Genomic DNA, 27,793 nt, shown 5'->3' on the forward strand with positions numbered 1-27,793 from the left:
GAGATGGAATCAAGGATACCCATTGTCTGCTTACTAGCTTGACCCGTAGACCTCTTTACAGGCATCTTTAATGACTCGAATCAAGAGTAAATGCACTGTCTTAAGCCCTAATCAAGAATAGCTCAGTTTCCAAGGAGTAGTAGACTGTTGCAATCCTTTTGCACACTGTGTAAACCAATCTGTATAGAGACGCAAAGGGCCTCTCCTTCAATGCCATGAAGTTTCAGATTGCTGCTAGAGGTTGGATACCTTCTAGAGCTCATGATTGAAGAGTTCATGTTACCCTGGAGATTCAGAAATATTTTTGGAGATACATTGGAGTTTCCTTAGATATAGAAAAGTCACTCTCTTTATTTGTCTTTCTATTCATGGTGTAGGGATTTAGTATTACCAGAAATGTCTCGCGAAATGCATGTCGTAGGTTTCGGTTAGAAGCGTTTGAAGATGTTGATTGGAGTTTCACCTAGAAATGTGATCTAGTTATACATTAAAAATACATAATATATCAAGTATACAAAATATTCTATACATAATTATTCATATATGGACTCTCTCTCTCTCTCTCTCTCTCTCTCTCTCTCTCAGACACATAGACACCATACCCTCTCTAGATCACCGAGCCGCCCTCATCACCCACTCCCTTCACAATGCAGCCCGCCACATTTTTCCTTCCACTACTCGGTCCACTTGCCCTCCACCCGCTGGCTCCACCCCTTGCAATAGCTGGTATGATGACGAGTGTAAAGCATTACACCGCACACTCCGACTCACGACCGAGCGAAACACTAGGGCCGACCCACATTTCACCAGGGATTATCGTCGACTAGTCCGTCGCAAGAAGCTAGCCTTTCTGCGCTAGAATGAGGATACGCTACTGAACATTCTGTTTAGTAGCAACTCCAAGGATTTCTGGAGGAAATTCCTAGAACGCCGATCCCCCTCCCCCCTCACAGACACTTCCCTCTGGCACTCCTACGCACGTACACTCTATGATATCCCTGATGAGCCTCCTCCCGACCTCTCAGCCACCCCCCGTCCCACTTCTTGCACCCTCTTCACAACCCAGGGAGTCACCCACGTAGCGCTTAAGCTTCACAACAGCCGAGCTAAGGATCATGAGGGCCTATGCACAGAGTTCGTTGCCTATGGCATCAAAACTCTAGCCCCCATCCTGGCAACGCTGTTCAACGAAGCTGTCTGCCACGGGTTCCCCAGAGCCTGGACCCTGAACACTATCACAGCCATCCACCAAGCAGGAGATCCCATGGATCCAGGGAATTACAGGACCATCATGATTGGACATGTTATGTCTAAGATCTATGCATCAGTGTTAGATGGCGAGGTCAGTGCTCGCGCAGAGGTACAGGGGCTCAGGGCATCCGGACAGGCCGGTTTCAGGACGGACCACTCGACTTATGATCACATTTTTACACTTAGAGGGATCATTGAGGAGGCCAGACACAGGAGACAGAGAGTATATTGTTGCTTTGTGGATTTCCGCAAGGCATTCGACACCGTTCCCCGCGCTCGACTCATCAGACGCCTGCAAGAGTTAGGCTACGACTCGGAGGTTATCTGGGCAGTAGTAGCTCTCTATGAGCGGGTGACGGGCCAGGTCAGGATTGGCACCAGCTGGACCCCAGAGATCACGAGCACTATCGGAGTCAAACAAGGATATCCCTTGTCACCGACTCTATTTGGCCTCTACATCGACGAGCTCGAGACCACCATCAGGACATTGGGAGGTGCAGGCTGCTCTCTTGCGGAGGCTGTCATCCAGATTCTCCTATATGCAGACGATATATGCAGACGATGTAGTACTACTATCCTCTTCTGCTACTGGTCTTCAGCGACACCTGGATGGACTTCAGGTCTTCTGTGATACACATGACTTGAAGGTCAACCTTGGGAAAACCAAGGTGATGATCTTCAACACTTCCAGACCCGCTATGCACCGAGAGCAGTTCCTCTTCGCTGGCGACCTTGTTGAGATAGTTAACTCTTACACATACTTGGGCGTTGTCTTCTCAGGCCCGATCTTCACGATGCGCCCGGCCATGCAGGCCAGGATCAGTCGGGGTTACGCCGCTCTTGCCAGGATGGAGCGACAGTGCTACCACTCCCACTTCTAGGACCCGCGGACCAAGTCTCTCCTTTTTTATTCTTTGGTCCGCCCAGCAGGCATGTACGGTAGCCCGTGGTGGGGAGCCGACCTTTCAGACACAGAGTGGGCTCGAGTCGAGCGCCTACAGATGCTGATGTTTGCTCGGATGATCTGCAGCAAACCATCGGTACCACACCAGATCATTCTAGCAGAGTTCGGCGCCTCACCCCTACAACTCGATGCGGCTTTCCAGGCTATCACTTATCTACACAAAGTTAGGGATTTCAGCTCCTCCTCCGACGGTCGCCTCCGCCTACCTTGGCTAGCCCTATCCTCCTCTATGGCCTTATCTGTTGATGGGGGCTAGCGATGCTGGTATAGTCGTCTTTCCAGTTGGTTCACCCGACTGGGCCTCGACTTAGACCGGTTGCCTACTTTTCAGTACGGCCTCAACGCTCCACCATCTCCCCTCTCCCCCACTGACCAGGAGGTCAACCGGCTCATTCGAGCGGATCTCTATGATTTCTATCGTTCCATAGAGTCTAGAGTGCCCAGTAGCGAACCCAACTAGATGAAAATCCTGTCTAGGTGGGTGTATCTCAAAGATCCAAAGTGCACACAAACACATCATAAAAATAAAGAACACAAAAAAAAAAAAAAAAATAAAGAACACACACAGATACAAAAACTATTGTGCATACATAGACTATAGTACACATTGCACACAACATTCACATACTCATAGGCTATAGTGCATAGTGTACTATAGTCTATTATGTGTGTGCATGCGTGCACAGTTCACACACATAATAGATTATAGTACACAGTTCATACACATACACTTATACATACAAAATACGAAGAACCAATCCCCTCCCCTCCCCCCTCCTCCTTTCTCCCTGCGACCTTCTCTAGAAAACCCAACCCAAAAAAGTTTCCAAAAGAAATCACTTTTTATATATATAAAAATAGTGTTTCATCTAGAAGTGCCACGTTTCGCACATTTCAGAGAAACATTTCTGCCCGAAACATTTCATTGCATTTTGACATGATGAAACTTGGTCATGATTGAGGGATTGCAGTGAATCAATGGAGGAGCATTTTTGGAGCTGATCCCTCTTGTCCTTGGTGCTCCTCAGATGTTGACTCTGTTCAGCACTGCCGTTGGGAGTGTAGAGAAGCCCGGTTGCAGAACTGCTTCGCAGGATTTTCTTTTCTTCATTACTTAGGGTTCTGTTGCTGGCTCTCTCTTACTAGGTCCACCCAGCTCATACCTTATCTAACATCTTAGCAAATACTATACATACTCTAGTGGCTATTTGGTCAAGGATGTAGGGTTCCTCTCGGTCTGCCTGGAATAGGAGGATGGTTTTTCTCAAAGAGTGGAGACGTTGCCCTTCTTCTCTAAGACCATCATAGGCATGGTGTGGCACTCCCAGCCACAGGCTGGTTTTTATCTAGTTTTTCGCTATGCATGATGTATTGATACCCTGAGTTCTTTTCTTGAACCCGAAAAAGGCATGGTAGAGGTGAAGGAGGTTGCTGAAAAAGAGAAGGGAGATGATCCAAGCAAAATGCTTAAGATATCATTGTGTATGGTTGCTGCCCTAATCATCAATGGACATGGCGACGATGAATAAGACTTGTTTGACATCCTTTGTATACGTGGTTTACATCTGGCACACTTTTTAAACTTTTGTCTCTTTGCTATATATTATAGCATAGTGTTAATAATTCGTGGAATTATTATGTAGCATGGAGTTTTCTTGCTGCAAAAAGGGGAAGACATTTTTTCTGTTAAAAATTTCAAGCATTTTATATGGAGAAACAATTGATTATAGCTTCCTGTGCTCCGGAGTTTTGGAAACAGTTGTGGAACATTATTGCTGCAACAGTTTCAAATGCATATCTTGCTCTCCTTTACCAGTTCTCTTTGTTCTATCACTCATGTGCTCCTTCCGTTATTTTCCTCTCCTTTTCCCCTCTTATTCCCCACTTACTTTTCTTTCTTACAAAGAAAGTCATGTCTTTATTTTTTCCATACTTTTCTTGTGGGTCCCTTTGCCATATTGCTTGTAAGTGTGCTCACAAATCTTTCTTTAATTCGTTTGGTTTTCATATTTTCTTGCTCTCACATAATGTGGATTAAAAATTTTCAATTGTATATTTGGGCCTTTAGACAGACACATGCATGGTGTGTAATAAACGCTCAAGGAACTTCATTTTAGACTAGGTTTTTTAATTTCATGTTGCATTGTTTGAGAGCAGTGACATGAATTTCTTTGTCCTGCATGAAGAATTATTTGTTTAATGTTATTAATTTTGCTAGTGTATGATGGTTTTATAGGAACAACGTTTATGCATTTCAATGGAGCTCGTCACGGCTGTCTTAGGTGACCATGGGCAACGTCCATTAAAAGATTATGGTTTGTATTTTGCACCTCATGTACTTGTTGTGGCGAATGACTTTTGATGTGTTAACATAAAATGGCAACAAAGATAATCTTCTTATGTAACCACACGCATGTGAATGCGTGTGTGTGTGTGTGCTTCCCTCTGTGTGTGGGCTCAATCCTTTGGGATATCATTGTAAATCTCTGCAATATGTCCTAGGGCTTGAGTTTTGGATGTCATGCTTGGAGTGGCATACCTCTAATTGCCCTTTGGGTTTTGGATGTCATGCTTGGAGTGGCATTATACACTTCATATCCATCTCCCACCATCTGTGTGAAGAACTAGATTTCTCAAGGATGGTGTAATGCATGCAGAATTCGAATGCCAATTGGCCCTCGAATGAGGGAAGAGCACCCTTGTGAGAGTACTTTTTCACTTTCGACCTACATGCAAGGTGGGACAGAGATGGCGGATAAATGCAAGGTGATTAGAGAATTCTACATGAGATTCAAAATGAAGGGTGATAGTGGCTTGTATGGGTTACTTTTTGTGATTGTACTTTTGTCTCATAGGCCCGTGAGGCCTCTAGAAGACATAAATACATCTTTCTTTCTTTCTTTCTCACATCTGAGATTGATACCCATCTTAGTGAACAAAACTTTAGCATCTGCCATTGGGGTATCTCCCACTGCTAGGCCCCTACCAAGACATTTAAAGCCTTCAAGATCTATGGGATTAGTGGCCACTGTTAAACTAATAGTGGTCTTTTACATCTAGTGAAAGAAAACTTTACAAAACTTGCTATGTTCTGAGTACTTGCTTAGGTCGTCTGGGAGAGTATGTGCTGAGTATGCCTTGTGGAGCTGAGAAGTGCTGCACCAAGCTGAGTAAACATGTCATTGAGGATCCGTTGCACCATGTGAATGGATCACTACGCCCAAGCATAGTGGTCCCTGTAACTCAACCTGTCTGCCTTGTCAAGGATCTGACCAAACTTGTCAAAAACACCTGCCATGGCTCAATCTTCTAATTTGTCCAAATCCTCCACATGTGCAAGGGCATCCATACTAAGAATGCATGCAAGAGCTGTGGATCTGATAGAGCCGGCTGTCAAGGCGTTGCACAATGGATCTAGAACGACCTGGTAGATATCCTCCTCCATATCCATGGGAGAGCATGTGCGCTTGAGCTCACAAACGAGTTTCTGGTAATCTTGAGTTTGCGCGCTGCCACTGTGCATCAATGGAGAAAGACTGCTCCAAGGATGCCGCGATGTAGTGGTCTAGCATATCATTCGCCTAAAGAGGGGGACAATCAATGTGAAGGAGCAAGGAAGCAACTACAAAAACAGTGGGACCTACTCGAGGTACAACTGTGTCAGGTGATTCTGACCGGTGTCGCCGAGGGGGAATAACTATAGGAGTTGGGAAACTGACCAAGGAGAGAGGAGTCTGTTGTCCTAATGAGGGAGCGATGGCTACATTGAGAGGGGACTAGAGGCCCAACGCCAAAGTAAGATCAAATCCACTAGATGCCTGAGACAGTGGTGCCCTTTAGGGGGATAGTATCTCTATAGACTCCACGAGTGGAAGGGAAAGTGGAACAGGCTGGTCCTCTGAGGATGTCATAGCTGCTGAAGAACCATCATGGATGGAGGAGGCGAGGATGGGATCAGTGACTATAAACATATAGAAATAGGGACGTGCAACGGCCATACAATCATCTCTGATTTTGATCGCACCATGAGAACTGGTATCACCTAGCCCCTTGACCCCACTAGGGGAGTATTCGTAACGTCGATCACCTGTTGTGACACCCAAGTAGTGGAAGGAGTGGGGGCTGCCGAAGGGGAGGGATGGAGAGTAGGGGATGGAGGACGAGAGACAGGAGATGGTGCAAAGGTGGGATGGAGAGTAGGGAAGTAAGCTGGAAGAGTGGGAGATGTTGAAGAGCTGGAAGGGAGGGCAAGAGAGGAAGATGGGGGAGTGGGAACACCTGTCGGAGACGTAGAGGTCGGAGGTGAAGAAAGAAGCCGTGTCGGAGGGGTGCACTCCACCACTGATCCAAAAAATAAGTCAGATGAGGGACACATGTGTAGGTATGTGTATCCTAACGCTTGCGTATGGTACTTCAAAAAGTGGAGCAAAAGAATGCAGCAAAGTTGTACGGTTGGGTGACGAAAAGAGTGTTGAGGGCTGGCTGAATACCCTTGGTGATGAAAAAATGCTCTAGCGCTGAATATATGTGCGAGAAGAAGTAACGAGTGACGAGGTCCTCCTTGCTGGTCCTATCGATTGCTTTGTGATACTCGTGTCCCTGCCGTTGCGACTTGCACTGTGTAAGGAAGAAGAGAAGCAACTGTGACTCCCCAAAAGCGGGCTGGACTGGCAAGGTGAGAAGGTGAAGGTAAGCTGACACCAGAGCAGGTGTAAGAGTGTGTCGCGAACCCAAGAACTCAAAGTTTTGCTACCCATGTCATAAGACTTGATGAAGGTCATGCACATTGTAACCGGACTCCAAACACTCAGAGGGCAGTGAAACCAATCTTGAGACTACTTTTGCACTTAATTGCAGCTCACATAGCATTTATTACAGCCATTATCCATTGCATCACCATTGTTAAACATTCACCTGTCTGATAAAATAACTGAAATTGATGGAGGCTAGAATGCCCATACTCAGCAAAGCATACACAAGTGCACACGATTGGCCCCAAATCCTGTGGTGCGGCTTTCGGTATTTCTTTATATTTCACAGTGAATCTTTTACAAGTTGCATCTAAGAGACCATCCTTGCAACACTAAAACCGCAGTTTGATTCACTAAGCCTTCACAAGGCTTTTAGACATCCAATACCATCACATAAGTGCACTTAATCCATAGGCATATACCAAAGGCATTCTTGTCTCTGAGTGCATTCCAATAGCTGTCCAAATGCATAAACACTATACAAATCCATATTTATGGCACAAAGGCTCTTCATTGCAAGCTGTAGCAAGGAGTGCAAGCTCAAAAAAGTGACCATGCATGTGTCTATTCCCTGATCTTGTCGGGCAGCTAAAGGCTGATCTTGTTTGCTATCCCTCAATGTATCAAGAAGCCATCTGGGAACTTGCCTTTGCTGTCTATTGACAGCTCTTTCTTCAATCACTGCATCATGAATAGTGGGATCATTTTGTGCTGGAAGAGAAACCTGCAAATCAGCATGGGGTACTGGCTGATCATTGCTTGTTGGAGGGCTTGCAAGAGGCTCATGTTGCTGGTCAAAGTCCTCTTCTGAGGATGGCAGAGGTAACCAAGATTCAAAGGCATCAAACATGTCAACTTCTGGTTTAGCTTTGCAGTCCACGAGGAGAAGCCAAATGTTCAGCAAAGATTACATCTCTACTGACAATAATTTTTCCAGTATTTTTTGGTTGGCCTCTGCTCTCCTGACTGTAACCAATAAATATGCATTTGATTGCCTTGTCATCAAGCTTATGTCTTAGCTGAGATGGTACATGAACATATGCAAGAGACCCAAAAACTCTCATGTGTGAAAGTGAAGGCTTCCTGCCTTTCCATGCTTCATAAGGCGTAACAGTCTTCAATGCCCTTGTAGGTGATCTATTCAGCACATAGTTGGCACACATCACTGCATCAAGCCAAAATTTGTTGGGCAAGGACTTGGCCTTAAGCATGCATCTGGCCATCTCCATAGTGGACCTATTCTTCCTTTCAGGAACAGGATTATGCTGAGGAGTGTAAGGAGTAGTGCATGAGTGAACAATGCCCCGTGAAGACAAAAATGCATCAAACTCCTTTGACATATACTCTCCCCCCCCCTATCTGTGTTGAGGGTGACAAGCTTGCATCTTGATTCATTCTTAACCATATTCAGCCACCTTTGAAAGCATGAGAACACTTTAGATTTGGCTTTTAAAGCATATACCCAGCAATATCTTGTACCCCCAATGGCATTTGTGCTCATTGGGCCACAGACATCACTGTACACTAGCTGCAATTTCCTTTGTGAGCATTTTGGACAATTCTTTTGAAAAGGAAACCGATGCATCTTACCCAAAAGACAACCCTCACACACATGTTTGGAAACTGTGTGAGTTTGAAGTACATCATTTGCCATGTCCTGTGAATGTAACTTGGCAAGAGCTCTATAATTAAGATGACCCATTCTCTCATGCCAAAGATGAATTTCAGCAAGCTGTGAATGTGAAATAGCAAATGCTTAAATAGAGAGTGCGCTGAGTGATCATCAAGGTGATAAAGGCCCTTTTTCAAAGTGCCAGTGAGAACTATGGCATTGTCATCACGAAGATCATATACTAGGCATCTGTAAAAAAATCACTCTGAAACCTGAAGTGGCAATTGCTGAAATTGAAATCAAGTTGACTTCAATTCTAGGCATAAAAAGAACATTTGTCTAAGTGACAGGATGGCTTGAAATGGATGTGAGCTGCACATCTCCAATTCCTTTCACAGCATAGGAGGCATTATTAGCACATGTGACAGTTCCCCCACGAGGTGCATGAGCTAAGGAATGAAACAACTGTCTGCAAGATGTGACGTGCTTGGAAGCACCACTATCAAAGTACCAAGACTGAGCATCATTAGCAGTAAAGAGTGCATCAACTTTAGAGGGATCAAATGAGCAATGGACAGCCCATGCCCAATCATCCTGAAGAGCATGTGCATGTGAAGCATCTTCTAGCTCGTGGGATTCAATTGCATGTGAGGCATTAACTATCAATCCTACTTTCTTTTTCTCTGAAGCAATGCGCTTCCTGCATTCTGAAATGTCATGTCCAGGCTTGCGACAATAGTTGCATCTTTTCTTCTTTGACTTATCTGCTGTATTTTTAGATGCATTGGAGGAATTGCCACTGCTATGCGCACATTTGGCTTGCCCATGGGCTTGGAAGCCTTGCCTCTTCCTGTCTGCTGTGAAGCAAATGCATGATCAGGAAGAATAGCTTGTTTGTTGGCTCGACTTTGCTCTTCCTGCAAAAGCAATGTGACTAGCTGATCAAAAGAGTAGTGGTCTGGATTACCCATGGCCACTAATCGAAGGGTTGTAGCAAACCCTTGATATGTATCTGGTAGTGCATTCAATGTGGTACTGAAAAGTTGAGAATTTGGCACCACCTCAACAATATTGGCAAGTTGTTCCATGACCTTTGTTAGGTATGCATCCATAGAGTCACCTTCATTCATACTGACTTCCTGCAATTGCCTTCTTAAATATGCAACACGTGCCTCATTGCGAATCTGATAAAGAGAAGCCAATTTGTCCCAAGCATCCTTTGATGTCCTGTAAGACCGGATGCCTGCAAGACCGGATGTGTGGAATAATGATTCTCTTGCATGATAAAGCAATACAAGAATTTGCATCTCTTGCATCCCATCTTGATTGTTCCTGAGTTGGGGAGGGAGCAGCAGCAAGGGTGCTAGAAGATAAGGCATCAGGAGGAGTACCCTCTGCAAAGGGACCAACAGTAGAGGCCATCACTATAGCATTGGCTGATCAACCCAGAAACAATATTCCAAAAGTGCCTTGCAACAAGAATACGTTTCATGAGATAAGACCACATCGGATAGTTGGTGCCATCCAACTTATCATCTTCACGAAGAATGCCAAATAGATCATGATTGTTGCCAGCCATTGCAAATGGGATACCCTGAAAAAGACCTGAAAACCCAAAAGCCTCAAGGCTATCACTGCAAGGAGCTGGCTGTCCAAAAATGACAGCAAATATCTGCAAATAAATGTTCTGCAAATTTCCAACCCAAATCAAAGGGCAAATGCAGAGTTGACCCAAATGTGACTGTGTCAGGCAATGTTCACTGCAAAAAACAGAAAATTTTGGCAAAAGCCTCAAATCTAATGAGGGCAAATAGGCCAAAGAGAGTGCAAATGCAGAAAAGCCCCAAATTTTGCTGAGATTTTTGCAAGTGTGACCCAATGTAGGATAATCTGACCCAATGTCGTGCAAATGTGACTCAATATCCTGCAATCTGACCCAAATATACTACAATCAAACAAGAAATTGCACACCAAATCCCAAATCTCTAGTGTTCTTGCAAGAAGTTGCAACTAGAGGACATGAAAGGTATTGAAAGCCCCGAAATTTTGCCAAAGTCTTGTAAATGACTTCACACGTGCCAAACCTGTACGAAACTCCTGGGACAAGTACGGGCTGTACGGACAGCTGCTATGTATGGACGGTACAAGTGTCCAATGTACGGTGTACGTACAAACGTACGGATCAAGTACTATGTACGATGTACGTTGCAAGTACAATGTACAGCGAAAGCACGTGGCTGTATGGAATGCATGTACGGAGCAGGTACGAAACTGTACGGAACAGGTTCGAAGCACATTACAAAGCAAGGCATACGGCTGTACGGAAAGTGTACAACGCATTACGGAGCAGGTACGGAACCTTTTGTACGGCTGTACGTCCTGTGTGCAGGCTGTGTGCGGGCATCCATACAGTCGTACGGGGCTGTACAGATGAAGAAGTGAATGCAAATCCATGGGCAAGATACAAGTCGATCGATAAACGAGAGAGCAAGTACAAGGCACAAGAGTCTTCGTCACGTCAACTAGAGTATTATGAAAAGAAAGTACATAGTACTTGTAGCTAGACCCTAGGACTAAGTGTCCTAGGTATCACATTGGACTAAGTGTCCTATGTGACATAAAAGGCACAAAATAAACTAAGTGCCTATAACTATGCCTACAAGGCACATACACAAATCCAAAAACCATTGGATTTATGCCAATTAATGTGTGCACCTGCAGCCGTGCAAAATAAATCCAAGGCTGTTTGGAAGGAAGTGAGTGTCCTAGGGGACGCATCCAAAAAAACAGCCGTGTCATTTGCTAACTCACTATCCAGGAGCTCTTCTTCCCGGCGGAGAGGAAGCCTCAGCCCATAAATATCAGCTTGAGATATAAGGTAGATACTCATAGCTTCCGTCACAAACAGAAAAAGAAAAGGGGCAAGAGGACATCCTTGGCGGACTGATCTACCGATCTGAAATCTGTCCCCTCTTACCCCCCCAATAAGCACCTGGCTATGGGCTGATTTGAAAAACCAAAGCGAGATAGAGGGGATTCAAAGGAAAAGGTAATAGGAGAAATTATGAAAAAATAAGAAAAGAAATTAGAGATAATAGAAAATTCCCAGTCTACTCTGTCATAAGCTTTCTTAAAGTCCAAGAGTAGAATGGCCAACCTCTGGCGACTCTGCATGGCCCATTCTGAGGCCTCCCAAAATGAGAAAATATTATCGAAAATACTTCTGCCATGCACAAACCCCGTCTGTGTGTCATGAATCAAATCTGGAAGAAAAACTTGTAGGCGCTGACTGATGGTTTTTGCCAGAATCTTGTAAAAAGTGCCCAATAGAGTGATGGGTCTCCATTGTGATACTAGATTCCTATTACCCCCCTTTGGGATGAGATGAATGAGACCATCTATAAGTGAGTCAGGCATCTCATCAGAGTCCCACACGCCTTGCAGGGCTGATGTAATGTGATCACCAATCTGCTCCCAAAAAGTAATAAAAAAAGAAGGGGTAAGTCCATCCGAACTTGGGCACTTGCCCTTGTGAAGGGCAAGTAATGCAGTCTTGAATTCTGCATTGGTGAAAGGTGCATCAAGAGAAACATACATCTCATCCTTCACCAATACAGGGATACACTGCCAAATAACCTCTCTGGCATCATCTATGGTCTGTGTGTCCGGATCTGGAGTAAACAGGGATGCAAAAAAATCTGAAGCTACATGCATGACGGCATCAGGATCTGACTGTAATACCCCGTCCGAGTCAACAAGCTGCGAGACACTATCTCTACTATGTCTGGGCCCATGAGTAGAGAAAAAGTGTTTGTTGACCCTGCCACCCATCTAAATCCAAAAGGATTCCCGTCCATAAAAGGCATACTCTGCTCTCTGATCCAACAATATCTGTATATGAGCCCTTGCTGCAGCAAGGCGCTCCTGAATCCAAGCATCTGTGGGCCTCTTTTGCTCTTCCCTCTGAAGAGACGCTAACTGTTGGCGTATACCAATCTCACGTCTCTTGGAATCAGCTACTGTATGATAATAGTCACTAATTCCGGATAAGGCTGCAGCTACATGAGATGGGCGGACAACTCCACCCTGTATGTGAGAAACCCAAATCTGTAAAATATCCTCCGTGAGGCTCTCCTCTGCATAAAAAGCATCCGGAATCCTGACACTGGCAGAGCGTCCTCTCCAATGAGGCTCTAGAATCTGCAACACCATTGGAAAATGATCTGAGGTGGTAACTCTGTCAAGTGCCCAATCGTCTACATAAAATCTGTCAATACGTTCATGGATGGGCATGTGTACTCTCGTGTTTGACCAAGAGTACAGGAGTGACTATGGCATAACATGAAAGGCATCATCAAACCAAGTGTCCCTGCCACTGTACTGAAAGAGAAAGGCATCCTAGGTTGCCCTCTCCAAAGAATGAATTCCACCCTGTCTGCCTCCCTTTTTTGTCTGATGACAACTCAACCATGTTGAAATTGCTACCAATGATCCAAGAATCTGCAATGGGGGCCCAAGATAGTAACTCCTTCCAAAAGGAGACTTGCTTCCCTCTGTCGTTGGGGGCATATAGATTGAGAAGACCAATCTTACGCCCTCCAATCAAAATAATGATCCATTGAACTCTAGAGGGGGAGATAATACCATGACCAGCAACCAAGGGTAGAATAGAAGGAGAGACCGAAATGTAAGTACCTCCCCTTGTGCCCATAGCAGGCAACCAGAAGGTATGTCCTAAAAGAAGTTTGCCAGACTTAGAGCAATCACTGGCATCCAACTTGTGTTCCTGGATAAAAAGGATATCAATAGCACCTCCAGTGACACCTGGATGAAGCTAAGATTCCGGATCAGCTGCCTACCTTCAAAAACCACCCCTTCATGATGGCATTGTTGGGTGGCACAGACATCTTCGCGGCTAGGACCCTCATCCTTGTGTACATCTCCAAGATGCTTTTGCGAAGCTTCATGGTATCAATGGACAACTCCTAGACAATCATATGTTTGAACTTTTCCAACTTGAAAGTGCTTAAGAATTCCTCCCTTAGGTCTGTCTGAGTTTGGAAATAATCAGGGGAAACTGATTGTACCATACATCAGCAACATCCTCCAATGACGAGGGAAGATGTGAAGAAATGCATGCTTGTTCTCCACATCTTTAGCTCTACATGCCGTGAGGAATTTCCTTACATGAGCTTTCGTATCCTCATGGAGGTGGCCTTTGAACTTTTGAGTCTTCACATGGACCTTGTTGAGTAACTTGAGAAGTCTAGCTCTTTCTGCAAGACTGAGAACCACCATCCCCACCCCAGAGGCTAAAGCAGGTGCAAGAGTTAGAGAGCCTCCCGATGGAGCTGTAATGAGTGTGGGTGCTCTGGAGGATGAGGCAGAAGGAGGACCATAATGGGGAAGTCACTACTTATGTAGCCATAGAGGAAGTGCACACAGATGCTACTGCATACGCAGAGGACCTCAGAGTTGTAGAGGGAACGGGTGAGAACATAGAAGATGTGGGGGTTAAAGAGGATGGGAGAGCAGTTGGGAATGAGAGGGACGGAGTTGAAGTCATGGTAGGTAAAGGCATGGCCAGAGCAAAAGTACTCCCGAGTGGGATAGATGTAGAAGTAAGATTTGCTAGGAACCCGGAGCTATGCATAACCGATGGGATAGCGGCTTGACCAACAGATGTTGAGTCAGGAGAAGAGGGAGTTACCACTCCCGCAGAAGTGGTTGTTGATGAAGACATCATTGCAAGAGGAGGAGAGGGGTTGTCTTGACCTTGATGAGTCCCTGTAGAGCCTTCGTCCTTCGTACCTTCCTCTTTCACCCGCTCTCCACTTTGTACTTCTTCTTCTCCAGAGTTCGGATATGAGCACAATGGGTCCTGTTGATCTAAGTCAATAAGAGTGTCGATAAAGTTACTTGCTCTGGCTATTGCTCCATGGGCTCACTTTGTGCTTGCTCTGAGGACTTCGCGAATGAACTTCGCACGTAATGCTTCTTGTACCCAGTTTGGTCTGCCGGGAGTCTTTTCTCCACTCTCCTCAAATACCTCCTAGTTCTCTCACTAGCTCCTTCAAAGGTTTCATAACTACTCAGAATAAGACCTTTCTCTCTAGGACCCTAAACACACACTTCACTCATGCTATTGAACACCAGTGGTGTCGCACCGTGATTGCCATAAACTGTCTGAGGGGGGATTCCTACCGATTTTGGAAGTGTTACCGGAGGCCTAGGGCCACTGGTGTGAGGAGCAAGTAGGGAAGTGCCACTAGTGTCACCGATGGTGCATGCTGGACAGTGTTGTCAATGATAGAACGCACGAGGACAATGGTGCCACCGAGGGTGGGAGCGAGTGATGCAAGCATAGCAAAATAAAGTCACAAGAGCCATCCTTCAACATGAAGGCAAGAGAACTCAAGCCACATGACGCAAGGTCCATTATACCAAGTGAAGGGGGATAAAGAGGGAAATACATAGGGTGAAGGAGAGCTACAATTGCAAACAGAGATGGGAGATGGAGGGAAGTATAGTATTCATAGTAGAAGAGAAGTACACTAGTAGGACACCACAATGTTACACTAGGAGAGCTCACCTCCTTGTGACTCTCCTGTTCCCCTTACAATCCTCGAATGCCCCTTCCCCTCCTTTTCCCACACCTTCATCCCCTCAACTGCCTGTGGAGGGTCCCTTGCTAAGAATCTTATCCCGTTCTCCCCATTGGTGGTGGCTCTATCTCTCTTAGCCGTTCCATCTCCCCATTGGTGGTGACTCGCTAGCCTCCTCCGAGTTGGTGATATAATTACCCCATGTGCACCTCTCTGTGGTCCACTATGTGCCACTTAGCCCTTTGACTCTTATCGGTGTGCACTTATCTTCTCCATGGGCAGCTCCTGGCTGGCTGCCCCTCTGCACCACCATTCACATAGTTTTGAGATGATCACTTAGGTGGACTCGCAAAAGATCTCATGATGGTACACAAGTGACCATGGTTATCTCTAGTTGTAGTTGTCAACTGGTCGACATGGCGACAGTTGTCACCTTGTGAGCTCGCTGACATAGTTGTCACTTGGTTAACTCTCCAACATAGTTGTCACCTTGTCAGCTCGCCGACATAGTTGTTACCTTGTCAGCTCGCTGACATAGTTGTCATCTGGTCAACTCGCCGACATAGTTGTCACATGGTTGGAATGGCTTGAACTTGAATACCTGCAACAAGAACTGTAGTGGGCTGGGCCTCCATCGTGCCTGCGCTGGTCTATTGCTGCATCATGGGTGGCTCCTACATCTCTGGATTTGGCTGTATCCCTCTTTTTCGTCATCTCAGCTCCCTTGTCTATGCTACCCTCATGTCGGATCTCCTCCTCTACTATCTCGACATGCCCAGGAGCAGACTCGAATGCGTAGAAGTCTGTGACATGTAGCTGAGCTCAATCCAGCAGTGTCTCTGCTAAACATCTCTACCTCGCTCTGTGATCTGACGTAGAAGGGTCTCTCTATGACGCCTCATCTCCATCAAATAGAGACCGACGCAAACCTAGTCCTAAAAGTGAATCAATTTGGAGAGAGACCCGAATCCAAGGCTCTTCTGGAAGAGGCAGTGATAGCGTCCTAGGATCTCATAGTAAGCCGGAAAGGTGCATAAGAAATTCTCCTCCGTCTCTATCTCACCCAATGTGCATAGAGCCTAGGTGTGCTTGCTGCTCTCCTTGCCTCAATCCTCAGCTGATGGAATGAGACTTGCATCTGCCCGATGGCAATCCTAAGGGCATGTGAGACTCGCCTGACCTCCAAATACCGGGGTCTGATGATCACTCCATCCTGTGACACTCTCAAGAAGTGGTCACCATAGAGAGATGATATGATTGTATTAAAGTCCTTGTGGGATCTTTCTAAATCTACCCGATTACTATTAATTAATAGTGATCCCTTACATCCAATGAAAGAAAATATTACAAACTTGCTATGGCTGCTCCAGTACACACAGATGCTACAAGACGAATTCCATCAGCCACAAGTTCCTGAGCACAGATTACAGCAAAAGAATAAGTGTCCATAGACAATATGAACTGTTCAAGGCGAAGGAGTACCCGCACCCAAATAATAGGCACACTCTTCACTTCAAAGACATTTTGTTGCTTTCCTCAATAATGTTTCCACTAGTTAATGTGCCAAGACATGCTCAATAATGTTTCCACTTGAGAATGCACCAAGACATCTAAGTAGAGGCTAGCTACTCCACCAAGGCATTTTAAGTAGAGGCTAGCCTCCTAGAATCAACTATTGTAGGCTGTCTTCAAAGCATCTTGAGCGCTTCCAACAAGAAAGACAACTGCCACGAATACGATAACGAATTTCATTCAATGATAGTGGCATGATTACAAGTGACGTATGTGAGGGAAGCGGAAATCATTAGTAAAGGAGCACATTGGTGCTAAGGATACATCATACAATCATCCCATGAGCTCGAAAAACCACATGACATTATGATTTGGTATGTCACGTCCAAGATCTAAGTACTATGGCCTCAATTGTAGCAAATCTTTTCAACGAAGCGGTTGCCCTAACACGTGGACCCTTAACACTATCATTGCTATTCACAAAGAAGGGGACCCCTTGAGCTCTAAAAACTACAGGACCATTTATGTATGTCATGTCCAAGATTTATGCATTAGTGCTTGACACACATGGTCGCCAGTTTGCAGAGCTCAAGGACTCAGAGGTGATGGATAGGTAGGCTTCCAGACTGATCATGTGACTTAGATCACATCCTCGAGCAATGAAAGGCAAAAGTGAAGAGGGAAAGAAAACGAAAGCGGAAATGGATAAGGCCACCACAGTGGGAAGAACAGAAACCACACAAGCTAGGATAATGTTGAACCTACGAAACCTTGCCTACCATAGATACATGGACAATTGACCTACTATCAGAGTGGGTAAGAATGGGGGGGGGGACAAAGCCTCCCCAACTAAGGATCACCAAAGATGTCGTAGACTAGGGCCTAAAAACTTGGAGGACTAAATTGCGGAAACAACTCAAAACAGCCTAAAAACTTGGAGAAGGACTAAATTGTGGAAACAACTCAAGACAGCCATTCCCCAAATGAAAGTGCTTAAATACAATCCAAGGCCACTCCACAACCCATCATATGTGTGATAAATTCTTTTGTGACACGTGGTACTCTTCTCCTCAATCCCATGAAAGGCCTCTCTTTCTCATTCATTGACAAGGCCAATTGATGCTATATCCCTCGACAAAGCCCTAGATCCATTGTGTTCAAAAGCCATGTGTGCTCATGTTGCCCTCTAGTAAAGCCCAATCTACCCTCTCATATGCCTTCTCAAAATCCTGGAGGAGGATTTCAGGAGGTTGTGATTACTATTGAGCCCAACCAATGGCCTTGTGAAATATAAAGGTGGTCATCTTTCACTTTTGAGAAGAAATCATAAACTTGTAACATCAGATATATTACCATTCGCCCACTGTACACACCTCCTTCACTTTAGTGAGTCCAGCATTCCTTTGTTTGAGCTAGGTCAGAGTGATGTCCGTAGAATATTCAACGAGGGAGGGAGAGGGAGGGGGGGGGGGGGGAGAGAGAGAGAGAGAGATAAATAAAGAAATTTTATTAAAGTCTTTGGAAGACCGATGGGTCTATGAGACTGTGAAAAACCTGGTACAAATGAGCTATGGTGGTGGAGCTACTAAAAGAGCATCCACTCCAATGCAAAATGCAAAAAAATGCAGAATGGTAGTACTAAGTCCTAAGTACAACATAGTCATGTCAGTGGTAGACTTCATATCAATCTCATCATCATCAGGGCATCAAGGTGGATAAGGCAATGGGGGCATGAAATCAACGATAGAGTGTTGTCAGCCACTCACAGATGCAGCCCTGGCACGTCTCCTAGTCATAGCTCTGCGTCTAACCAAGGCTACAGTGACCCCTATCGGTCGGGCTCCGACTCTAAACAGGGAGGGGATATCCCCAAGTGTGATCTATGTGTCAACCCTCCTCTGTCTGAGCTGTCGGGTCACTGGCTCTTGGTCACGGTCATGTTGAGGCCTCGTCTCGTGAGGGTCCATGTGATCTGGCTGAAAAAACTTCGTGATAGAGCTCTGAGAGGGATCAGCCAAGGAAAAAGTATGCTCCTGTCTCCGTGCTCGAAGTATCCTCTCGCGGTGTCTGAGTACCTCATGAATGAAATCTTCCGAACATCACTGGTTTGGGTAGTCTTATAAATGTGTATATACCTTCAAAAGATTAGTAAAAGAACAAACACCTTTTCATTGTAAATTTTCTTGTTTGATTGGTTGTCCATATTCCCTATTGGTTGGTCTCATTTTCCTTTGGGGTATGGGTGGTAACAAAAAGTAAAGGCAGAGCTCGAAGCAGATGTGATTCCTGTATTGTATACCCACTTTAAAATTCGAATAGCAGTGAAGATATGCAAAGGTTCTTGTGCTATACGCTAATTTTTATCACATTATGGCTTTTTCCTGTTAAGGAATGACTGTTTTATTTTCCTATGGCAGTGGTTGTCACTGCGGTCACTGATCTACGTAGTAAGCCTCGCTTTTATTCAACTTCGGATCTTATTGGTTTTTGTCGCCAATGGAGGCTTCCAACCAATCATGTTTGGCTTTTCTCATCAAGGTAATTCTTGTGTGCATTTGCCCTATCCTTTTCATGTCATGCGATTGTTACGATGCTCTTGGCCTATGGCAAAGATTAAGTTTATTCAAATATATTGAAAATGGTAAAGAAATTGACCTTTATTGATGGCATTTATAAGCACTGATGGTGCTTACTTAATTGATCGAAGGAGATCGGCTACATCCTTTTTCACTGCATATGATGCACTTTGCGAGGAAGGTACAGCAAGCAGTGTGAGCAAGGTCAACGATCAGATTGCAGATATGTCTGTGCCAGGTAGCTCATGCTTGTACTTTCAATATTTTGTTCATCTATCCATAGACATTTTCTTGTGAGGTAGGTTGTGTATTTTCAATGCAACCATGCATACTAGGTAATTGAATCAAACATCTTTTGGGCTGGCACAAGGTAGGCTTTCTTTTTATCTTTTACTCTTCGTTGTCTAGATGAGATGGCTTTGTCAAGTATCATACCGATAGCTGCACTATATGGTAGTCTGGGTTGGTTGTGAGGTGGCTTTCAATCCTTAATGTGGTGCAGAGCTCCATTGAAAAGTAGTCCTTTTGCATTATGTAGTTTTCTTCCTAAGATCCAATTTACATCCGTTATAGCATTTAGCGTCTCCTTTCGTGCATTTTTCTACTGCATTACAACTGGATCTTATCACACCCCCCCCACCTTCCTTGATGGTACTTCGAATATTGGACAAAAAGTGCAACATAATTCCTGATCTTTCTACACTCCCATGTGTTTTCCCATAAATTTTTACTTTTCAATTAAGCTTTTTTTGAAAACCCAAATTTGGCCTCGTGTTAATATATATCTCACTGGTACAAAAAGCTGGTAAACTCTTCTTTCTAAAGCCTGGATGTAAACTATTTTGACTTCAAAATCCTGCAAGGCATGGAATATGTAAAACTCAGGGAATATTTACAATCTAGTTTGTTCTTTCAAAACATGACCAGTTCTACTCTGTCTTTCTGTTTTTGGTGCCTTAAAAGTACTTGTATTTTATTTTTTCAAAAGTTTACATTTTCTCACTCTTTTATATTATTGTCATTTGTAGCTACTAAAAGTCATATGGAGGTACAAGGAGAAATTTTGGAAGGCTTGGTAGCAAGAATAGTGAGTCCTCAAAGTGTATTACGTCTCCAAAAGGTGCTTGAGGCATTTCCTCTGTTTGTCCTCGAAGGTAAAAGTCTACACAACATCAACTTTTAAGTGTACATCTGAATTAAACAGTGTCTTGACCATAGTGAGCGTTCATTGACTTGCACATGGGATTTTATGGAAAGGAACAAACGCTGCTTGTATGAAACACAAAGGACAGGTTTCAGTGATTTTAGGAGGGGGGTTATTGGATGCATAAAGTAAGACAGTGAAATGACATGAATTAGTATGTATAATCTAGTTTTTGTGCAGCGTCACAGTGTAATGTGCACTCTTTTGTTTTCAACTCTTGTTGGTTTTGTCTATTGTTTTAGTTTTGAGTAATACTATTACATCGTGTAACATAAAAGATTAATTTCTCTACATGGCGATTTGCTATCCTGTCTCAAGAAAGTGTTCTCAATAATGGACTCTGGTCTCATGTGATAATGGAACCATCCATCCATGCTTTGTTCTACATTGCTCTTGGTTTCGGTTCTCTTCCTTGCAAATCGAAAGACTGGAAAACACTGGTGGTTTCAAAATTTGCATCCAAATGAATTTTTTATAGGTGGAGATTACTACCAACCTTCAGCACATGTTAGTGAAAGTCAATGCTTCTTGCAGCCTTGCAAGTGCAGGGAAAAGAGGTGCACCTTTTTTTTTTTTGGGGGCAAAAAGAGACTTCTATTAAGTATTCAAGAAAACCGTTAGAGCAAGCTCCATATGGGATACACCATGCAATTGGAGGCCACCCCTCTAATCCATGCATCTGAAAATCCGAATTGTAGAAGAGTGCCCTCAAGAAAACCCCAATCTACCAACAGTTTTTGGAGCCCTAGAGACCTCCATACCCTAGATCAGTCCTCCCTCAACCTCAAAGGAGGAGACCAGAGCCCTCATGCACCCACGCCACAACAGCCCTTGACCTCGACAGTGACAGATCCTTCTCAGCCTCCCCCCCTCCCTTTCCCCCTGTCCCTCTCGGACCTGTCCCCCCCCCCCACCCCCCTCCTCCACCTCCCCTCCCGCTCCCTGCTTCTCCCTCCCCCCACATCATGATTACCCTCACCACTCGCCCCCCCCTCCCCCCATGCCCCCTTCCCCCCCAACAACGATAGTTTCACCTGGTGCCTCTTCCTCGTGTGTCCCTTTCGGATCTGTTGCTGACCCACCGTCCTTGAGTAAGGGCAAGGCTAAAGCCTCCTCGCTGGCCTCTCCACGCAAGCAGGGTCAACTCCCTTGGCATGTAGGACACAGCTTCCTCACAAGCCTCTTGGGAAGAGGGAGCAGCTGCCCAGTCCTCAGATCACCGCCTGCGAGCTAGGCTGCCTTTCTTGAGGGAGTTCTGGACATTGGGACCATGGAACTATTTGAAAATCCGAGACACGTATCCCATGCTGTTGGAACTTACTATTCTGATCTTACAGCCTCAAAAGGGGGTAATAGTGTGGTAGGATCGTGCACCCACCCAGTTCGGGTCCTCCGATTTTCCTCCTTAGGTGTGGAGAAGCGGACTCCGAAACTATTCAACAAGATGATGGAGCATTGGGTGTACGAGATGATGGACGAGTGGATGGGACATAGGGGATGGACTCGTGGCTCGCCCATGGTGCTTCGACGCATTTTCAGCGTGGCTTCTCCCCAACGAAGCCGTATCAAGATTAGTAGTAGGAGTGATTGGTTTGCCACATGAGGTTGTACTCACTTAGCCTCATTATTGGACGCTCCAGCAGTGTGCTGACCTTTTCAATGTAGATGTTTCTTTCATGATGTACTAGGCACGGAAGGTAGGGATTGAGCCAATGGCGCACGGATACAGATTACTCGCCCTCCAAACCCCCTTCGAAATCACAGAGATCTGGTTTCCTGGAGCAGGCTCATGTAGATGTTTCTTTCATGATGTACTAGGCACGGAAGGTAGGGGTTGAGCCAATGGCGCCGATGGTGCACGGATACAGATTACTCGCCCTCCCAACCCCCTTCAAAATCACAGAGATCTGGTTTCCTAGAGCAGGCTTCGGCACACAGGAGAGTCTTGTTCTCTACCACCCCATCCTTATGAGTTTGACCCTGGTGAGTTGGAACATGCATGGGCTTCATGACCATGCACATAGTCAACCACAATATTTGATTCTTCGCCAAGAATTACAGCGGGCATTGGTAGGTCGTCTAGTTGACTTCCTCTTGATTCAGGAATGGGTGGAGGTATAGCAACAAGTCATAGTGGACATTTGGCGACAACTGAGGCGGTATCTAGAGAGGGCTGGGCGGTGTGATTGGTTGAGGCGATTTAGCAGCGTAGCCAAGAGCTCTAGTCCTAGGCCTTTAGGCAGAGACTGCTCTTCGGGAGCGTGAGAGAGCACTTCGTCGAGACCTAGCATCCGTAGAGAGGCTTAGGGAACAGGTTCTAAGATCCTCAGGGACTGCCTCGAGTGTGCATGTTTGGAGCTACAAGAGTTGGAGGTCCGTAGAGCAGAGTTTTTGTACCACTCATCCCAGGCCAGATGGGTCTAGCATGGGGATAGGATGATCAGGTAGTTCTTTCAGCCCACAAGACCACGGTTGGTAGGGATTCAGCTTCAGTGACTCCAGGACTCGCAAGGACATATGCACATGGGACCCACAAGAGATACTCGAGTTGACCACAGACTTGTACGCCAGCAATTTCAGTCGGAGGAGTCACCCACGACTCTCTTGGCTAGACATGTGGTATGGGAGCATGTTCCTTCAATCGCCAGATAGAGTTTGAGCAGACGACTGGAGGTGCAATTTACTGATGAGGAGCTTTGGGAGGCCTTACAGGCCCTACCAACTCAGAATTGCCCTAGAGAGGACGGCCTGACCCCAAGCTTATTTAGGTGCTTTTGGGAGCATATTTCTACCCCACTCAGGTTGGCCTGTCAAGACATTTTCGACTTAGGCTCCCTTCCAGATTCTTTGAGTAGAGGTTGGATTTGTCTGATCCTGAAGGGAGGAGATAGATTAGACATTCGTCAGTGGAGACCGATTACCCTTATGGACAAGTTTTACAAGATCTTGGCCAAGGTCTTGAGCCTGTGGTTGAGACTTCACCTACCGGACATCATCCATGAGACACAGACAGGTTTTGTTCAGGAACGTAGCATCGTAGACAACATCTTCACTTTTTGGGAGGCAATGGATTGGTCCAAGGAAGAGTCACAACCTCTCGCCATTCTTCTTTTGGATTTAAGGCATATGACAGAGTAGAGTGGTCCTTTTTGGAGGGTACCATGTAGAGACTTGGCTTCTGAGAGAGATGGAGCAGAGGAGTTTCAGCTCCCTATGCGGGCAGCTCTAGCCAAGTGGTCATTGTGGGGCACACAAGAGAGGCCTTTTCTCTTTCTCGTTCAGTGAGGCAGGGCTGCCTTCTTGCCTCCTAGCTATTTTGAAGGCCTAGGTTACTTTCTGCTTTCCCAGGCACTCGGTCTCACAGGGATGAGGCTTTTGATCCGGTGGGAGGAGGAGCTCCTAGACTTTGAGTTTATAGATGATACGGCCCTTTTTGTGGAGGGCTCAACATCGAGTCTAGAGAGCCTTGCCCATTTATGCAAGGCTCACATAAATTGGACCAAATTTGTTGGTTGAGGATAGGGAGATAGCGAGGTACTTGGGCTTCCAGGTTGGCATTGACATTTCGGCAGAGCAGCAATTGAAACCAGTCCTAGAGAGCGTTCGGTGCAAGCTCTTGTATTATTGGAGCTCAGCCAAACTCTCACTAGCAAGTAGAGCGTTGGTGGTTAACTTGGTCCTTCTCTCCTTGGCCTGGTACCAGAGCCAGGGTGGCTTGGCAGACGGTGATCATGCCAGAGGGACAGGGTGCATTGGGCATCATTGATCCAGAGTGCAAAGCAGAGCCCTGCTGGCAAGCTAGTGGTGAGAAACCTCACTCCAGGAGTGGAACCTGGAAGCTCCTCCTTCAGCAGAGGCTTCTTGGGAACACTACTTGCACATGAGGTCGATGGTGGCAGTCTTACAGTTGGATTTTCTCTGAGGCTTCCTTGACAGGGAAGGGTTCTCCACCATTGATGAGGAGTCTCTATAGAGTGTGGCAGAGATTAGCAGGAGGACTCATTCTGGCCAGCCCGTCATGTAGGGAGGAGTTTGAGAGGCAGCCACTCATATGGCACCTAGAGGTTAGGGATTTGGAGGGACGTATGCTGGGTCAACGGACTCACATTGGATGGGCACAATGGGACAATGATTGGCTTCCCTCAGGATTGTGGACACGCTTTCTCGATTGATCCAGTCTCACCGGCATACATGATACATGGACAGCAGATCTCCCGGATAGAGATTTCTGATGCAGTGTAGTAGGGTGATGGGAGGTAAGCTGGTCTCCCCGGCAGCTACCTTGGTTGCCATTTGGCAAGACATCATTTTTACTTTGCGCGCGCCGTTGGGAGCATGGTATTCCAGGGTCGAGAGCGACCGTCGAAAGGCGAGAGTGTTTCTGCAAGGCCTGGCCTGCAAGAATTCGTATACACCCTTTCTGTGAGGGGTATTTGCTGGATGGATAGACCACCATAGTGGTTGCTAGCTCCTATTTTGGAATCTCTATATACAGTAAGCCGGAGATCCGGAAAAGGCAGACTGTCCTATAGTTGGCAACCCGTCTCTTTTATATCCTTTCGAAAGCTATTTGTATGGTGTTTTCAAGCATTAATAGAAGTTTCTTTTTCTTTGAAGGTATAAATCCTGAAATCTCTGCAGTGTCATGTGGTTGCAATCTCACAACCGACCTTGATCTGGAATCTACAAGATGAGATCCTGAGATGGACCATGGTGAACTATACTGTATGGGTCTGCTAAGTATCTTGGCGCCTGAATGAAGGTGTCCTCCCTTAAGTGGAGGAAATGCTTTCTGTAGAAGGCCAAATTAGTCCATGTGGATGTGCAGGAGATATCCATGTCCTATGGATGTGTACCTTCCATAGGTTATTCTGGAGGATGTAATGAAAGATGTAGTGAGTACTAATATGGCAGTAAATGTTCTATAGACTTGCCGCCTTGTGATCAGAATCATCTAGAGTCTTGTGCATACTAGCACTGCTTAACTCCCGTAGCTGCAAGCTGCATAGACCGTGAGGCGATTGTTACTTGCTTGGTTGCTAATTGTTGGATTAGTTGACTTAATCTAGTAGGGTTAGGGGACCGTGGGATTAAGGGAAGCAGGCTAACACGGGGCTCGAGTACCTATAAGAATAGCAAGGCAGCAGTTGGCTAGATTTAGCCAAGATTCTTTCTAGAAAGTGGGATTCTCTTCTACATAAGAGTGGCCAAGGCTATTGGGATGGTATTCAGTGTGTTGACACCACTAATTGGTCTGGTCTGGATCACGAGCCCCCAAGGATCTCATCATTGTCCCACTATATCCAACCAATGTGTGTGCTACCCCAACATATGACACTCCTAGTCTTTGACATTAGAGTGCCAAATTAGAGAATATTGCTTGAACTCATCCCTGCCTTGGAGACTGGAACGAATGAGAATACAAATGAGACTGCTACCACTATCTCATTGGGTGGGGCATTTTGTTAGAAGTCCTTGTTGTTGCAATAGGAGCTTCAAGAATCATAGCAAGGGAACAATGAACTTCCCTAACATGGCTCTGCTTTGCGCTTTGCATCTCTGGATCAATGATGCCCAATTCCCCCTTGCCTAGGATAGAATTAACATCCTCTAGCAACCCTAAGCGGAGTATTCCGTATGCCATTTGAGCCTGCCGAAAAAGCTATATACTAAGCGCCTAAGCTGCCCCATGCATCCCCTATGAAAGCAACATCACGATGCGATATATGATGCTAGTGCTAGAAGGATTTGATTTACCACCAATGCTCTCTTTGCCAAAAAGAGTCAGGATGAGCTCTAATAAAGGAGCTTGCCCTGAATCATCTTTCATGTCTGTCTTTATGGAAATCTTCTGGTGATCCAAACATGGCAAAAAAAGTCTCAGGCTGCTTTTGATGCATCACATTTGTTCTCCCAAGATGCATGGTGGATTGAACATCACCGATATTCATGTGCATATTCTTGCCCATAGGGGGGAAATGTTGCTGCAATTTCTATAAGGTGATCAGCCTTGGGCTCTTATGATTAGGACTCTGGTCACTCATATCAGTATTTCTGCGTTTGGTCATTGGCAACTCGATCACTGGGATTTCTTTTTTGGCTGCACTGATGGCACTTTGCCTGGATGCCCTTTTGTCTCCCGCTTGCTTCTTGACTGGAAGCATGTTCTTCCTCATTTGGAATGGAATGGACGGCAATCTTTGCTTGGGAATTCTTGGAGAGCTGAAAGCATTCACTGGTCGAAAGTCTTTAAGCCTCCCTTGGCTTTACAGGAACCTCGACGTTCCTACTTTGTGTCGTTTAAAGGCATCACCTCAGTTGCTAATGTTATAGATGATGTTGGTACTGTGCTCCCCTTTTCTCTAGCAGCCACTACATATGGATTGGGCTCTCATTATCATCCTTTGTCGCAACAAATTACTTCTATGCTTTTGCCTTTTGTTCCGATTCCTCCTTTGGAACTCCAGGACCGGCTGGAAGATTGGACTTTGACTTCTCCAGGGTCCTCTTTTTGTCCTTTGAGGCTATCTCAGACTACTATACTTGCATTGTATAAAATCCTTTTGCCTCAACCTTGGGTTTCAGAGAGAGGTGACTCTATTTGGCGAATGCATCGCCTAGGCAAGTGGTGGAGGAAAAGATTACAGCAACTTTGGGCCTATAAAGTACCGCTTCGGCAACAGGTTTTCTTTTGGCGAGTTCTTTTGGGAGTGTTTCCATCTGGACAGCTATTAGCTCATCGACACATTGCTCCTGCACTTTGCCACATATGTTCTGCTTCTTCAGAGACTGTGCCTCACTTGTTTTGGCATTGTCCGTGCTCTCATGAGTTTTTGAATCTGCTTTGACAGCGCCTGTGAGCGAGATTCCCATCTGTTCCGTTTGGAAAGTTCTTTTGGCTATTTGCGTTTCATCCATCCAGACCGGAGTTTCATCTTTTCTTCGTTTGGGTTCGCTACTGGGCACTATGGACTTTATGGACATATAGGAATTGTAAAGTCTTTGGTGATCCTACTTTCTCTCTGTTTGGCTTTTTTAGGCGTTCTCTGCAGCAATCTTTCTTTGATTGCTTGCAGACACGCTGCATAGATCATGAGGTCTTTTTGGCATATACTGAAATTTTTAGTTGATGTAATTGTAGCACCTTATTTTGAGGTTGCTACTCATATAATATAATCAATCAAAGATTTCACCCAAAAAAAAAAAAAAGTGTGTGTGTGTGTGTGTGTGTGAGAGAGAGAGAGAGAGAGAGAGAGAGAGAGAGAGATCGTGCACTTTGCCACATATGTTCTGCTTCTTCAGAGACTATGCCTCACTT

At 45.4% G+C, this 27,793-nt stretch overlaps 1 protein-coding gene across 2 annotated transcripts in view; it reads left to right on the forward strand.

Annotated features, from left to right (window-relative positions):
* Positions 1-27,793, forward strand: part of LOC147897400 (tRNA ligase 1-like) — a 301,136-nt gene that overhangs the window by 131,479 nt on the left and 141,864 nt on the right. Inside the window, exons 6-9 of one of the 2 annotated variants that reach the window (XM_087379969.1) lie at positions 4,452-4,530; positions 19,113-19,233; positions 19,403-19,509; positions 20,300-20,425. In XM_087379969.1, coding sequence (XP_087236095.1) covers positions 4,452-4,530; positions 19,113-19,233; positions 19,403-19,509; positions 20,300-20,425 — 433 coding nt within the window. The remainder of the gene's footprint in view (positions 1-4,451; positions 4,531-19,112; positions 19,234-19,402; positions 19,510-20,299; positions 20,426-27,793) is intronic. The other variant, XM_087379970.1, reaches the window with a different exon arrangement.

The sequence above is a fragment of the Dipteris shenzhenensis genome, chromosome 10 (assembly GCF_047967505.1).
Source record: "Dipteris shenzhenensis isolate YYH24624 ecotype China chromosome 10, Dip_SZ_1.0, whole genome shotgun sequence".
Lineage (NCBI taxonomy): Eukaryota > Viridiplantae > Streptophyta > Polypodiopsida > Gleicheniales > Dipteridaceae > Dipteris > Dipteris shenzhenensis.